This window comes from Rhipicephalus microplus, chromosome 4, assembly GCF_043290135.1.
Source record: "Rhipicephalus microplus isolate Deutch F79 chromosome 4, USDA_Rmic, whole genome shotgun sequence".
In the NCBI taxonomy this organism is placed as follows: domain Eukaryota; kingdom Metazoa; phylum Arthropoda; class Arachnida; order Ixodida; family Ixodidae; genus Rhipicephalus; species Rhipicephalus microplus.
The window spans coordinates 22,368,598-22,384,615 of NC_134703.1; the positions used below are offsets into that span (position 1 = coordinate 22,368,598).

A 16,018-nucleotide genomic window follows, 5' to 3' on the forward strand; every position below is an offset into this window, starting at 1 on the left:
GTCGTGTAGGAAATCCATTGCGAGAATAAAGTTTTGTGAGCACTCGCGCAACATGACGAATAAAGCAATGTACGTTGACTCACATGTTTGGAGCCATGCGGTACATCTTCCAAGTGGTGTCAGTAGGTGACCTGATGCAAGCTGATACACAGTTGACGTTGATGGCATACGTCGGCCAAGGGAGGTCGTCGGATGTCGGCAGGCAGTTCGGCGGAGGGTATTTTAACGGTCAATCAACAGCGGCCTCACCCCCAGCTGTTCTTAGTTTCCCTGGCTCGGGCTCGTGGACCTAGGCGATTATCCTGCAAGGATGTCCGCAAAGATTGATTGTGATGTGGAGGGTGACGTGGAGTGCCATGGAGACGGTGAGTGGGATTGGCGACACAGAAGGGTTAGGGACTGCTGGCTTGCCAAATACTCGGCAATAGCATAGGGCCGCTCACCATCTCTGGGTCAACGAGCATCTAGACGAAAGCAAGGAAGGCCCAAGTGCCTTTATACACACTCACGGCAGATGTGACCTGGTTCACCACAGTGATAACAGAGAGGCTGGTTGTTGGGAGCACGCCACACACTGGATTTCTGTATAAGTGGCGAGTTGCCGTGCGTATGTGAGCTCGAGTAGAACGGCGCCGTCTGCAGGGTGGACGGACGGCACAGATAGCCGACAGCCTGTGCAGCAGTATGTAACGCTTCCGTGTATGTTAAAAGCGGAGCTTCAGCTGGACGTGGGGTTATGCTAGGGTTAGATCTCGGCTGGACGCGTAGTTGTCATGGGTTGGACCATCAGCCGGACCTCCTCACGGACGACATCTGTTAGAGCAGCAACATGGGGCTGAGGAGACACCGCATGCAGCTTCAGCAGCTCCTTGCGCACAATACTGCGCACAAGCTCTGCGAGGTCTCTTATGGTTGTGACGCCGGGTGTTGCCAGGGGCAATGGCACAGTTGAAAGACTGTCAGGACGCTCATACTGCGATGAACACTGCCTTATCATTTGGTCCATCGTCGTGGCTTTGTGGTGGAAATCCGCCACAGTACTGGAAGGGTTGCACATTAGTGCTGCGAAGGACTGCTCTTTCGTTCCCTGCATTAGTAGGTGCACCTTCCTCTCTCCCTCATTGAGGAGACAGCTCACCTGAACAGCCGCAACATATCCTCAACGAACATAGCAATGTTCTCGTTCAGGCGCTGATTTCGAGAATTGAGGAGACGCTCTGCTTGTTCCTTCTGGTCAGCGTTATGGAAGGTATCTCTGCAGCTGGGTGCAAAACTCTGTCAGTTGCCATAGTGGCTTCATATTTTTCGAACAAAGTGCGCAGAGTTCTCGAGATAAGCCGATGTAGAAAGCTCAAAGTACAGCAATGCCGATGTCGAAAGCTCAAGGCCTCTTTTTTGAAAAGGTGGTTTTAGAAATCTTTGCTTTAGGCTCTGATATCTGAACACTCCATGAAGAAGTGCTCGATTATTTCTGCTTCATTACGAAAGATTCATTGGGGGGAATGAACGAATCCAGGCCTGTGTAAGTAAAAATTTAATGACTGTATTGTGCACCGCAATTTTGTTATCATAACTTTCAATTGTCTTGTGTTGCATCATGAGCTATTCCACGGATGCCCAAGGTACTGGAAATTTGTGTCGCTTGGTACAGTAGACTTCGTATGTTCCTCGTGCAGACAAAGGCTAAACCGGTCACCAGAAACACGAGCTTACCGTTTACTCTTCTTTCTCACAGTGGCACATTCACGCATTGGCATGGCCCAATCTCGTTTTATGCCCGTGGCAATATATAGTGAAATCTCGGTAGAACGAACCCCACATTAACGAACTTTTCAGATTAAAGAACTTTTAAAAACTCCCGCGCCGACTGCTAATAATTTCAATGTAAAATTTTTTCACTACTACGTACTTCAGAATACTGAACTTTTCAGAATAACGAGCGCTAATTTGGTTCCGCATTATATTAAGAATGCCTCAGTACTACGAACTTATGTTCTAAAATCCGTCGCGACCACCGGAGCTCTACGCAAGCAGACGACAAAGCAAACGGACGCCTTCTTTTTGAAAGACGTGCGACAGTGTGAAAAAAAAGAAACAAAGGGCGACTTTCTTTTCTTTCTTTTTGTTGAAACGCCGACGCTGCAGGTTTACAAGAGAACGCAGAGGCGAGGGCAGGGTCAGCGAGGCAGAGTGGGAGTTGCCGAACAGCAAGCATGGACGCGGAAAACCTGAGACAGCGAGAGAGCGAAAAACGAAACGTGAGGAATTTTCTTTTTTAGCACTTTCTTTTCTTCGAAAAAGGCGATGACAGCCGTCACGCTTCGAGTTTTTCTTTGGAGGCCTTGTTTTTTCAGTCGTGTTCAGCTCTTTTTGGTGATTACTTATCATGACCACAAAGCAAGTCGTCGTTCGCACTGCGGTGATACTACTAATCAGTTCGTCTCTGCTTGCGACGCAGAAACGGAAGCAGTTTTCACTAAGCTAGAAGATAAATATTCTTCGGCAACTGGAAGGCAAAGAGCAGGCTGTTGTTACCAAAGAACCGAATCGCACCACAGGAATGTGGATGGGCTGGAGGCCTTCGCGCTGTAAAGTTTGTGCGGCTCGCGTCAAAAAAAAAGGCTTCTTTAAAGTAAACGTGCATTTTTTGGTGTGTACTTGTGCATTTCTTTTTTTTCTCGTAAAAAACGAGTTGAAGGACCCACTGTTGTAAAGGTAAGTTGTTTTGGTCGGTGAAAAATAAGTATTTATGGTTGATTTCCGAGCTTTCACTGTAACGACCTTTCAAAATAACAAACAAATTTTGCGGTCCCCTGGACGTCGTTATACCGAGATTTCACTGTATATCGAAAACCCGAGAGAAATTTTCATCAAAGGTATTCAGGTTACCGCATGTGTGACCAGAGCTGTTGCTAGGAAAGTGAAATTGAAGAGCTTGTTTTCTTTGTTAGACGCAATAATAATGAGAAGTAACGGACAGTATTGCTAGGGTAAGTATAGAGTCATATGACATTCTTGTGATGATCACTGAAGCTTCTAGGAAAGGAGCTCTTAAGGCCAACGCCGGCGATTTCTAGAGGTGAATGGATCTCAATGAAATTTACTGGGTACGTTCATTTGCATGTTTGCACCATTCATGCTGAATTGCAAGCTTGAGAGTTTCGCAGATTCTTTTCAAATGATTTTTATAGCTTGCCTCGAAACGCTCACCTCACTTGCCAGAATTAATGGCAGCATTGTGTGTGTGACATTGAGTTTTGCCTGGTGGAAGTGACGGAACTGATGTGCCACTGCAGCGTCGTCTGCTTGTCTGCTACAGATTTTGTGGGTTTGGCCGGCACTTCCTCCTTTGAGCGTGCGATTTCCTTTTCCATGTTGGTAGGCTTGCAACAGGTGGCAAGTGGTGTTGCATTGTGAGCCACACACGATTCGTCATATATTCACTATAACAACGTAAGCGTTTTAGCCGATCGTGGCGGACGGCGTGGACAGGTAGTGCCATCAGGCAGGTATTATGCGCAATCAGGCAGGTTCGGGCAAATGATTACGTCACACATAGAAGAGCACTCGGTTGGGTTTCGGTTTCGTTATTACAGTTTTTCAGGAATTAAAAATTATTTTCAAATTTATTGAGAATTTCAGATATCAGGCGTGTGACAAGAGTGTCTCAGAAACATGAAAGCACCATTATCCTGACACGGTCAAAAAATCACCGGAGTTGGCCTTTAAATGTATCGGTCTTCATGTACGAGTATGTAGTTTTGCATGTGATGCCAGTCTATAGTTGCTAGTGGTGACAGATATTCTTTAAGATAATTGGCAGTCTTGTCAGTCAGAAACCGAGATAGGAATTCAATCTGATTAGATTTTTTGTGCAAGCAGAGATGCTCATTGCAGTTATCTCTCATTAGTTGGGGGGAGGAGATGAGGTTGAAAATATTACAATGGCTTTTCTATGTACATAGTAGACTTTTCTAGGGGCTTCGTTAAGGTCGTGGCTTGTTCGTTGGCATTGTGCGTCGTAGCTTCCGCCGACAATGAGGATGACAGTGACTCTGATGACATTGAAGAACAACTGTGTTCCAGACCACACATTCTCCCTCCGCCATTACGGCGAAGCACATGCAAGGTACACCATGTACGCCATGACTGTGATGCTGATCACAATGAAGATGATGACTAGCTCGTGCAGTATATTGTATCTTGATATGTTCTACGATGCATTTCTACAAAAAGCTCAATTCTACGACAGGCTCAAATCAATGAAGGCTCACTCTTTACCGGGAGGCATTAACAGTAACTCTTTTGTTTGCATTCTTTTGTGTTGTCTGTCGTAGCACTTCATCTTTTACTAAACTGGTGTGGCTTTCCGGAGCTCCCATGTGCTTCATCTGGGAAGCAGTTCGTTGTTTGAGCCACCCATTGCCTTGCATGCATCACCAAGGCTTTTCCTCTGTTCACAATCACAGCCATGGAATGTGTGCTATGTACTTGCCTGCCTGTTCCGTCTTATAAAGGGTCTTTTTATGAGGCTGTAGTGAGCTCTCCAGCGGTGCTTCATAAGAACAGGTTTGTTTTTGTACCTTAGTTGTGTGCATGGGATCTTTGTCGGACAGTAGTTTATGAAATCATGGACATCTTGTATCTGCTTACTGCTTGACTCTATATATATGTGGTGTATGCATACTCTTTGTGCTTTTTTCTTGTGCTACTTTACTTCTTCTTTGCATGGCAAGCATCCACCGGGCTGATCATGTTCCTTTTGTAAGTTGACCGTTGTATTCAATTTCACCTGAATTTAAAGAAATGCGTGTAGATGTTGTGTAATCATGCCTGCACCTTACAGTTGGTATTTCAGGCCTGGATTGCTATTCCCATGGAGGCACCTTCTGTGCAAAGCCGGCGATACCTGTGCTGCTTGTCCAAAGAGGATGCCGAGTGCAACAATGACAACAACAACAACCTTGACAGCATAAGTCGTGATGATGACCCTTGGGAATGGTATGTTCTATCTCGTTATAATGACCTCACTGTAAAGAATTCAATGTCTGATCTTTGCGGCCTCTTGGTTATAAAAACATATGCTTTTCTCCATTGTCACAGTCTAATAATGAAAAGCGGATCTAATCAGCCCAAGTATCCTTCTGACAATACTTAAGTACATATGTACTAAATAAAAATGCAAAATTTGCTTTTAATCTAGTGGGTTACTTTTACGGAACATTTGCAGTGTTCCTACTCATTGTTTTTGTATTATGGCATGCTGGTGCATTCATTACTGGGATCAGCCCCGCCGTGGTGGTTTAGTGGTTAAGGTACTCGGCTACTGACCCGCAGGTCGCGGGTTCAAATTCCGGCTGCGGCGGCTGCATTTCCGATGGAGGCGGAAATGTTGTAGGCCCGTGTGCTCAGATTGGGGTGCACGTGAAAGAACCCCAGGTGGTCGAAATTTTGGAGCCCTCCACTACGGCGTCTCTCATAATCATATGGTGGTTTTGGGACGTTAAACCACACATATTAATCATTACTGGGATCAGCTCTAATCAACAGCGGCTGTTTCAGACAATACCATTTACAGGGGGGGTATCAGGCCTCAAGTGTCGTTACTATGAGGGAACTCATTGAAATGTTGTTTCTTCTATGACGTGCAATAATATCATATTCTTTGTTCAAAAAAGGGACGTAATCTTCTGTTAAAACTTTGCAATACTAATACAGTAAAACCTCATTAGTTCACACTCAGTTGCTTCAGAATCCTGCTTAATTTGAACTATTATCGTAATCCTCTATTTTGCAATGCAAGTCTTAGTGGATAATTTGAAGTGGCGGTGTCAGCACCAGTGCAGAGGATTCGAAAAATTTGTTGGTTTTGTGCTAATACCCGATCTTGAACTCACCGCGAATTCACGGAAACGACCACTCTTAAGAGCCCATAATGCAATGCAGTGTAGTGACACTAATGAGTTGTAATTGAAGCTTTCTAGACTTGCTACTTCCAGCACCAAGAAAAAAAGAAGAAAAAAAGAACAAATCTAATAGTCAGCTGAAATATGCACCTGCGGAAAACAAGACGTGCTTCACTCATGTCGCATGCTTCTCACAACGTAAGGGAGTCATGACTTACCTATTCTGTCTAGGAATATTGTGAGCGCGACAAGCGAATGACTCTTCATTCTCTTTAGATATCATCACCTGTACATCTTCATCATCTGTAAATATTATCACCAGTGTGATTTAGCTCGAGCCTGGCTGAATGAACCAGTTCCTCCCAAGTGGTGGACGGTGCTTTTCGTTCCCTCAAGTCCTCTCGCCCGTTCTCGCTGGAGCTCCGCTCGGGTCGTCGCATACAAACCCCAGCCATGGCAGCCCAAGAAAACCCTGGCCCATCCAGCGTCGCCGTCCCACTGCAGCCACCACAACCCGCTCCGCCCAACAACATTCGCCTGCGTGATCCACCTGTGTTTTCCGGTCTCCGAGGCGATGATGTCAAAGACTGGATCAAGAACTACGACCTCGTCAGTGATTTGAACAGGTGGGACAATTCACAGAAGTTGCGGAGCATCCCATTTTACTTGGCCGATGTTGCGAAAACGTGGTTCTAAAACTACCACCCGGATCTTCCCGACTGGGACACTTTCGAGCAGCAAATTCGTCAAATATTTGGTGCCCCTACAGTTCGGACTGAGGCAGCAAAGAAGAAGCTCGGTGAACGCACGCAGCTGCCGGGTGAATCTTACACCTCCTATATTGAGGATGTCTTTGCACTATGCAAGCGCGTTAACACAGGCATGTCACAGAACGACCAAATACGCCACAATATTAAAGGCATTAACACCGTCGCCTTTAACGCCCTCGCCATGCAAAATCCTGCCACCACCCAGGATGTGATAACCATCTGTCAGCGACTTGACGAGCTTCAGTTTCTTCGCCTCTGCTACGATGCTACCGACATTCGTTTGCCTGCACCCCTTGACTTGCGTGCGCTTATTCGCGACATCGTTCATAAAGAGCTTCACGGGCGCTGCTCTTCCTGCGCTGCGGAAGTTACTCTCCCTTTTGAAAAATATAGCTTGCGAGACCTGATTAAACAAGAGATCGCGTTCGACGTGTTCCAATGGTCCCTGCGTGCGCCAGACGCGCACGTACGCCGAAGTTCCTGCGCTCTCTGTTGAACTCACCGTTTCTGTGCCTACACTAGCAGACCATACGCCTGTGGCTTCGTTGTCACCACCAATGCAAGCATCGCCTTACTACGCACCTCAGCGCCAGCGCCCACCTCGACCAATCTGTTACTACTGCGGCTATCGAGGACATATTGCTCGGTTTTGTCGAAGGCGCCAACAAGACGAGCAACGCGGCTACGCTCCTGAAGAACATCAAAGCTTCCGTCCGACTATGAACTACGTATGACCACCCTCCCGATCGTCCTATTACCGTTCACCGTCTCCTACTTACCATACTGATATGCCTGGGAATTCCCGTACGTCTCGCCGCAGGTCGCCTTCGCGAGGTCGCCGTTCAGTGTCGCCTCTGCGGCCCGCCTCCCATTCCACGAACGCCCACGCGGAAAACTCCCCAATGCAGTTTTAGGAGGGGAAACTGCGTCCACCGGACAGCTAACAATTCTTCCAGAGCGGCCATCGAATTTGATAGTAGTGTTTGTAGAAGGTGTACGCGTTGAGGCTCTTGTAGACACTGGCGCTGCCGTTTCGATTATTCGTACTAATTTTTGTTCCCGCCTTCGAAAAGTCACCACGCCTTATGGTGGCCCATCTCTCCGTGCGGCGACCAACACTCTCATTCGTCCACTTGCACAGTGTACCGTTTGTGTCTGCATCGAAGGCATTCGTCATCACATCGTTTTCGCGGTATTTCATGAGTGCACCCACGCTCTCATTCTGGGGTGGGATTTCTTGTCTTCTGCATCCGCTTTCATATCTTCTCATCAGCGCCTCCTGCATCTAAATGCCACTGACTCTTCTCCACTTGAACACGATGGACGCATCCGCCTTGTCACCACGTCAAATTATGTGCTTCGGCCATACATCGAAGAAATTATAAGTGTTAATTGCACCGACATTGTGGGTAGTGACGTACTAATTCTCCCTTACGGCCATACACTGCGTAGGGGCATTGTGATCGCACCAGGGCTTATTCACTTCTTCGATGGGTCTACCTACCTAACCGCCATAAATCAAACACCCGAGTGTGTAGTGCTCCCCTGTGGCTCAACAGTATCTTGGGCGGTCGACAGTGAGCCTGTTGCGATTGTTACTCTTCTGAACAACAACCACAACGATGTCCAAAAGTCACAATCACTGCCATTCAATGCCTCTTCCACACCTGTGTCGGCAACCATAAGCACTGACTTAACACCTGATCAACCTGAAGATTTGCTTGCCCTGTTGAATAGACACCGTTCTCTATTTGATGTGAACTCGCCCGCCCTCAGCATGACTACCATCTCTACTCACAGCATCCAGACTGACGGCTCTCGTATTGTACATCGGCGTCCATATCACGTGTCTCAGGCAGAACGCAAGATCATTGAGGAAAACGTCTCAGACATGCTACGACGCAACATCATACGTCCTTCCTCGTGTCCCTGGTTATCCCCAGTTGTTCTCGCTCAAAAGAAAGACAGGACAGTGCGTTTCTGCGTCGATTACCGTGCACTAAACAAAATAACACGCAAGGATGTTTATCCTCTTCCTCGGATCGACGATCCACTGGATTCATTACAGGGCGCAGAGTATTTTTCTAGCCTCGACCTTAGGTCAGGCTACTGGCAGATACCAAGGTCGGAGTCTGATAAAGAGAAGACTGCCTTTTCAACGCCACATGGGTTGTACGAGTTTAATGTGATGCCTTTGGACTCTGTAATGCGCCCGCCACCTTCGAACGCATGACAGACGGCGTATTGCATGGTTTGAAATGGAAAACGTGTCTGTGCTATCTTGATGACATAGTAGTGTTTTCATCCACGTTCTCGCAGCATCTACAACGTCTTGACGAAGTCCTCAAATGCCTTGCAAAAGCCGGTCTACAGCTTAACACCAAGAAATGTACCTTTGCTAGCAAGACAGACAAGGTTCTCGGCCACCTTGTCAGCAAAGAAGGAATTCGGCCCGACCCCGAGAAGCTTGCCGCCGTCCTCGATTTTCCTCGTCCACTACGTCAAAAGGACCTGCGCAGCTTTCTTGGGTTATCTTCTTACTTCCGGCGCTTCATACGTGGCTTCGCGGAACTTGCGTCTCCGCTCCATCAACTCCTTGCAAGGAACGTCCCCTTCATTTGGTCCGAAGACTGCGAAAGTGCTTTCACGGCATTGAACCAAGCCCTCACGTCGGATCCGGTACTGTGCCACTTCGATTCCACCGCACCCACCATCCTTCACACCGACGCAAGTAGTCATGGTCTAGGTGCGGTACTCTTGCAGCGTGACGAAAACTCACGCGAACGCGTCATTGCTTACGCAAGCCGCGCTCTTACCGCTCCAGAAAATAACTACATTATCACTGAGCAGGAGTGCCTTGCTGTTGTTTGGGCAGTGCAAAGATTCCGACCATATCTTCACGGCCATCATTTTACCGTCGTTACCGACCTTAACGCCCTATGCTGGCTTTCATCGCTGAAAAACTTATCGGGTCGCCTCGGTCGCTGGGCACTTCGCTTGCAGGAGTTGCCTGCATTTCGATGTTGCCTACAGATCAAGATGCTGATGCTCTATCGCGCTGTCCTTTGCCCAGCGGAAGCCACTCACCATCGATACTCCAAAACGACGGCACCTCTCCAATTGCAGCGCTAAGTTTATCACCTGCCACCCTATCTGTCCTTGTTTAACAACAACACGTCGACCCATACTGCCGCACCATTGGTGACCGCTTGACCGGCTCTACTACTCCTCCAAACGCCAGACTCTGTCGACAACTTAAACAATTGAAGCTTGTCGGTGGTGTTTTGTACCACTACATTTACCACATCAATGGCAACAAGTATGTACCGGTCATCCCACGTTCTCTGCAACGTGAAGTTCTGGAAGCCTTTCATGATGATCCAACCGCCGCTCATCTAGGCTATCACAAGACTTACGACAAAATACGAAGTCGTTGTTTTTGGCCTGGCCTCTCTTCAGCCGTCGCTAAGTACGTTGCCTCATGTGTCCATTGCCAACAGCGAAAACGACCGACAACTGCTCCAGCTGGCTGAATGCACCTCTTCCTTGTCCCGCCTCGTCTTTTGAAGTCGGAATCTACTTGTATGGCCCTCTTCCTATATCATCCATTTGGAATCGCTGGATTGCCACGGCCGTCGACCACCTTACCCGCTACGCAAAAACAGCTTATATACCATCTAGGACTGCCACTGACGTCGCTGATTTATTTCTTCGCCACATCTTTTTGTGTCGTGGAGCTCCACGCATTCCCCTGAGTGATCGTGGCAAAGTCCTTCTCTCTTCCATTGTCGAGCAAGTTTTGCGTGCCTCCAACACTGTTCACAAGACCACTTCTAGCTACCACCCACAGACCAACGGATTGACTGAACGGTTTCATCGGACCCTATCGGACATGATCGCCATGTACATTCACCCCAACCACACGAACTGGGATGCAATTCTGCCCTTTGTGACATTCGCCTATAATACATACGGCTGCTAAACGCACTACCGGCTTTTCTTCATTTTTTCTCGTCCATGGTCGCTCACCAAGTTTCGCTCTGGATGTCTCTTTCCTTTCAGCCCCTGCAGCCTCGACGGCTCCTTTCTCTGAAGAATTTTTATCTCATCTCGCACACTGCCGTCACCAAGCCCGTGTTAACACCAGCCACTCTCAAGACACTCGAAAATCTCGCTATGATTTGTCTCGCCGTGTTGTGAGTTTTTTCCCCTGGTGAGGAAGTTCTTCTAGCGACTCCACTACGCGTCCCCGGCTTATGCGACAAATTCATCAGTCGCTTCATTGGGCCATACACGGTGGTCGAGCAGACATCTCTTGTCAATTACCGCGTTTCTCCTCTTAGTGCTAATCCTAATTATCGTTGCCGAGGAACAGAGATAGCGAACATATCTCGTTTAAAGCCTTATGCACGACGCATTTCATAATACTGTCAAGCGACCAGGCGGCCGCTTTCACCGTGCAGGGGAATTAGTGTGAGTGCGACAAGCGAATGACTTTTCATTCTCTTTAGATATCATCATCACCTGTACATCTTCATCATCTGTAAATATCATCACCAGTGTAATTTAGCTCGAGCCTGGCTGAATAAACCGGTTCCACACAATATAAAGAAATTGATAAAGGACTGTTTAGCGGAATTTGCAATGTATGCGAACCTCCGATTGCCAGTTGCTCCAGCAATTTGCACGATTGCACTGCTGGCAGACTTCTTGCCAGCAACGCCTACATCGAAAACTTGGTTTGAAAGCTTCAGGAATCAAGTTTTCCAGCTAAAACATTTGTGTCGAAATTTGCGATGCTGCCCCCATGTCACTACTGTATTGCAGTGAAAATGTCTTATTTTTTTGCAGGCGTGCATTTCAGTCGATTATGACAACATTTTTTCCCCCGGTAGCAGCTGCCAGGCCCAACATTCCTTCTTGTTCACAGGGAAACTAAGACCAGATACTATTGCTGAAAAATATAACCCTTGAAGACAATAACTAGTGCGCACTGCAAATGACCAGTCCTGATTACTGTCTTTTGCATCCCCCTTTCTGCCTGTTCCATTAACTTGAAAACCCGCGTTCCAGTAAATTCCAGTAAATTTGAATTAGTGAGGTTTTGCTGTATTTTTTTAATGCTGGCAGCTATCATCACAATGTTCATATAGTATATGGTAAAGTTCCCATATCTTTCTTAGGAGGAAAGTAGAACTGAGAGCTCTTTTCTTTGTTCTGCAAGAAGTGCGCACCGATGCTGACATGTTGCTACTGTTCTCGACTTAGCCAATTTACAAACGCAGGTTTTTTTTTTTTTTACTCAGGCTGACAAGAATTCATCGCTTTTTGTCACTTTAGTATATTCATTAGGCCAATTGATTTCATGCCAGTTATCAAACCTGACATGCAATTATCATACTTGCCAAAGACAGTTGCAGGTGCACCATCTTCACTTGAACAACTGCAGTCTTTCAGCAGACACCCTCTCTTTTTTGGATGGGCTGTGGTGGCATTCCTGGCTGTGCCGTGCTCCTTTTATAACTGTTTTGTTACCATGCCTAATCATATCGACCACTGCTGATCAATGCTTTGAATGGCCGATGTTGATATGTTGGATTTGTTTCTCATGCATCCAGCACTTTCTAGTAGTTAGTCCAGCCATTGAACTATCAGAATCAGTTTGAAATGTGCCCATTTTGGCAACATAGTGATTTTTGACTAACCTTTTCGCAAACCAGTGTGCGAGTGTTGTTGATGAAATGTTCTTGGCTGATGAGCCTGAGAGAAGTGCTTGCCATTTGTAATTAATAGGCTTGTGCAAATATTCAAATGCTTCGAAGATTCAAATGTATATAGTATTCGAATTCGCTTCGATTCGAATTTAAATTATCAAGTATTTTTGAAGTATTCGCAGTGAACGAATAGGTGTATACTAGTCTACATTTCATTGCCTGTAAAGATAATTTCACGACAGTGTGGGAGTTCTAAGACGTGAAAGCACCTATCCAGGGGAAATTCGCTTCGCCGCAAAGCCCTCCTTCAAATTTAAAGGGGCCCTGCAACACTTACTGAACATGGTGAGAAAACGCTGCCGATCGGTAGTCGAGGCTACCGAGAACAGGCGAGGCAAATATTGCAGCGCAACATGCGGCCTGTAATTCACAATAAATTTTCAAAGCTAGAAATTGCTTTTTTTCCTCGGCAAATGACACTACAAGCTCAAAAATCACTTATCACAGCCAATAAGGAATATACAACTCTGGTCACAGCCATTGGCTGATTTGAGCATCACGCTCGTAGTTACCGGGGCCGCCGGGGGAAGCCGCCGCTTGTCCCGAGTACGTGCGCGATCGCACTGAAAAGCTCTGTGTTTGAAAAAAAAAAAAAAAAAAGAGGTGCTCAAGGTCACGAGGTGCATTTGCCGTATTTTCTTTCACCATGCCATTTCCCTCTGCTTAATTTCCAGCTATTTCGACGGGACGAGAAGAGAGAATGCAATTGCAGCGTGCAACAAATTTTTGGGACTCTGCTCGTACTGAATTGCACGCGTCGTTGAAGATGCCGCGCTGGTTGAAGAAGCAGCGCGGCGAAAAGCCCGTGATGCTGAGTGCAAGCGGGCGAAGCGGGCAGCGGACATAAAAATCATTATAGTGCGAATTTGCTCATACATATACGCGTAAACTTGCCAAGATTTCCCGAGAGGGTCTAATGGTTCCTGGGAATCGCAATGTGATTACACAGGGGAGTTTACGGTAACTCACTGGCGAATGCCAACGGATTTTAACTTTACTCCCCCTCATAGCATCGCCCCGTGCATTCGCACTTGACCATGTTCACCCTCTGGGAAATGCTTGGGAGTTTTTTTTTATAAGTCATACACACCATTCAAATTCGATTCAAGATTATTTGATCAAAATCACTATTTGCTTCGAATTCACTTCGAACCAGAAATTCACTATTCGCACAAGCCTAGTAATTAACATCAAAGCTTTGTAATAAAAAAAAAAAAACCTTTGCAACTCAAATATCAAATTGTGGTGTCAGCTTCACAATCTAGCAGTGTTGAGTGGAAATAATTGCCTGAAGTTTATGCCAGCTATTCACTTGATAAATTGTTTTCAAAGGTCGCTACGTTGTATCACGTGAAGATGTGACCTTTTTTTGACCAGTTTCCAGCAATATCGATCTTGCTTCTATTGTTATAACAGCCCTGTTAAAAAAAATATTCAATGAAAGTGCGCCTGTTTGCCACTTTTTTTGAAAGCGAGAACTTCAATTCTGCTGTGAGTGTCATGGGGAATTCACATAGCAGCAGTTTTTCTGATTCATAGGATTTGGAAAATGACCGCGTTAGTGCATGTCTGCAGTGGACGCTGTTATATGTTAGCAGACCCCTACTGGCACACCCAAAGCTTTTTTTTAAATGCAAACGCATTTCTTAGTCGGGTTATGCCAGGTGTCCATCGGGATCTGTCCACTACCCTCTCTTTTAGACGAGAGCACGCCTATCTCGCACACAGGCGCCTTCCGCGGTATATATTTGCTCCCAGAGACGCCATAATTTGTTTGCAACTGCCAAGGCGCGCCTCGCTAGCATGGCAAGCAGTGGCTCTGGGAGTTTATAAAGCAAAAACTCGCCTGTTCGCGCTGTGCCTCCTTATAAAATGTCTTATGGGTATCACTGCGTTGTCATCTGATGCAAGAATAATCAGTGCAAGAGGAATAGATTGCTGAGCACTGCCTGTGAAGTTCACAGCGCATCGCAGGAATCGTGCCAGTGCGGTGTTTTGGGATTGCACAGATTTCCGTTGACAACGAAAGACGCTCAGCTCCACCACCTTAGGATACAATCGCAATTGGCAGGAAAAACTACGAGCCCAGTAAGGTGTATGAGTAAGTATACTTAGTGCGTTTATTCAAACGCAACTCCAGCTGTTCCGCTTTTTAGCAGCGACTTGCGTGCAGTAAGCCTGTAGTATGCGGCACAAAACTACTGCCGTACTCTTTCGCAGGCTCCATGTTAATTACAGGATATACGTATTACGACTCACGCGTGGATGAACGCACCATTCATGTCAAGTATAACTGTGACGGCCTACTATCGCGATGCAAAGAGACGTGAACAGTGCGGAAATGATAGTTTTCGACTCGGTTGAACTGCGACATGCCTTGACTGTCACTAGGTGAATCTATACGTGGTTTCAGCCGGCGTCACCGTAGCATTTTAAAATCTCGTTTTGGCTGGCACTCTTGCACCGCGTGTGTGTTCCGAGTGCCCGGCAGGACTGGCACTTGATACACATGCGGTGCATGAGCGTAAGTTGGAGCCAGATTCTAGCGCTATGTTGACGCCGGCTTACAGCACAAATTCTGCCTTGTCACAGCCAAAGCACGCCGCAGTTGACGCTTTCCGCTGTTCGCGTTTCTTTCAGAAGTCGAATAATACATACCTGATGAAGTTACTTTCGCAGTCTGCAATTCACGTGCTTCAGACATTCCGAATTGTCGAGGCCTCAAAGTTTCACACGAAATTAGCACAAAATTCCAGCAAAGGAACAGTGCGAAATATGCTTACAGTCGGACTCAAGTTGTGAAGTTTCGCGTTTAATTTCCAGAGCGTCTGCTCGCTTGGCAGCTGAGGCTGTTGCTTTGCCGCACTTGCAACAGATTGCGCCACGTGCTTTTCAATATGGCAGCAAGCACTGAGCTCACTGTGTTTTGGTGTATAGCAACAGCTGCGGGTGCTCGCGCCCCTAGCAATCTGAGCTCCTACCATGTTGCGCTTCGTCGCGCCCACAGCAACCAGAGCCTTCACCTCCTTGACTTGAACGCGACTTGCCACTGTCTCAATGCGGCACATTTCAAACGCATTTGTAGTGTGTGTGCTGCTAGCATTTGTGTAGCGTTTGTGTTAAGACGTTGACATTATGGCCATCAGGTACAGTGACAGGTGCAGTGCTTCTCCGCTTTTTCTCTTGCCGTTCGCCCTCTCTCCTCCCTGCACCCCACTTTCTCATCCGCTCGCACATCTCTCTTGACTGTTCACTGGCTGGGCGCCTCTCAAGAACATACGGAAAAGTGTGCTCGAGATGCCACTGTGAAACGCCGAGCAGAGAGCGCTGTTTGTTTTGTTCACTTCATAGTACTTTCTAACTGTCCATGCTAGCTACTAGAGTTGGAAACGCATACTGTGTTTCTTGCGTCAGAAAAATGCCACGCATAACAAACGGTGCTATTAGCTGCACGGTGTAAGAAAAAAAAGCATTATTCTTTTAACGCTGGGCTCTCGAGTGCAAAACGTCGTTGTGGATGTTACGCAGTGCATTCCATTTCTTTACGATTCCTTTCACGAAGGCGAAG

The 16,018-nt window shown here is 46.8% G+C and overlaps 1 protein-coding gene across 4 annotated transcripts in view; it reads left to right on the top strand.

Moving 5' to 3' along the window:
- csul (protein arginine N-methyltransferase 5) overlaps positions 1–16,018 on the top strand; it is an 81,242-nt gene that overhangs the window by 18,785 nt on the left and 46,439 nt on the right. The window contains exons 2-3 of one of the 4 annotated variants that reach the window (XM_075892291.1): positions 2,146–2,258; positions 4,847–5,001. In XM_075892291.1, the coding sequence (XP_075748406.1) occupies positions 2,214–2,258; positions 4,847–5,001 (200 nt within the window). In that variant the 5' untranslated portion in view covers positions 2,146–2,213. The remainder of the gene's footprint in view (positions 1–2,145; positions 2,259–4,846; positions 5,002–16,018) is intronic. The other 3 variants (XM_075892292.1, XM_037422533.2, XM_037422534.2) reach the window with 3 other exon arrangements.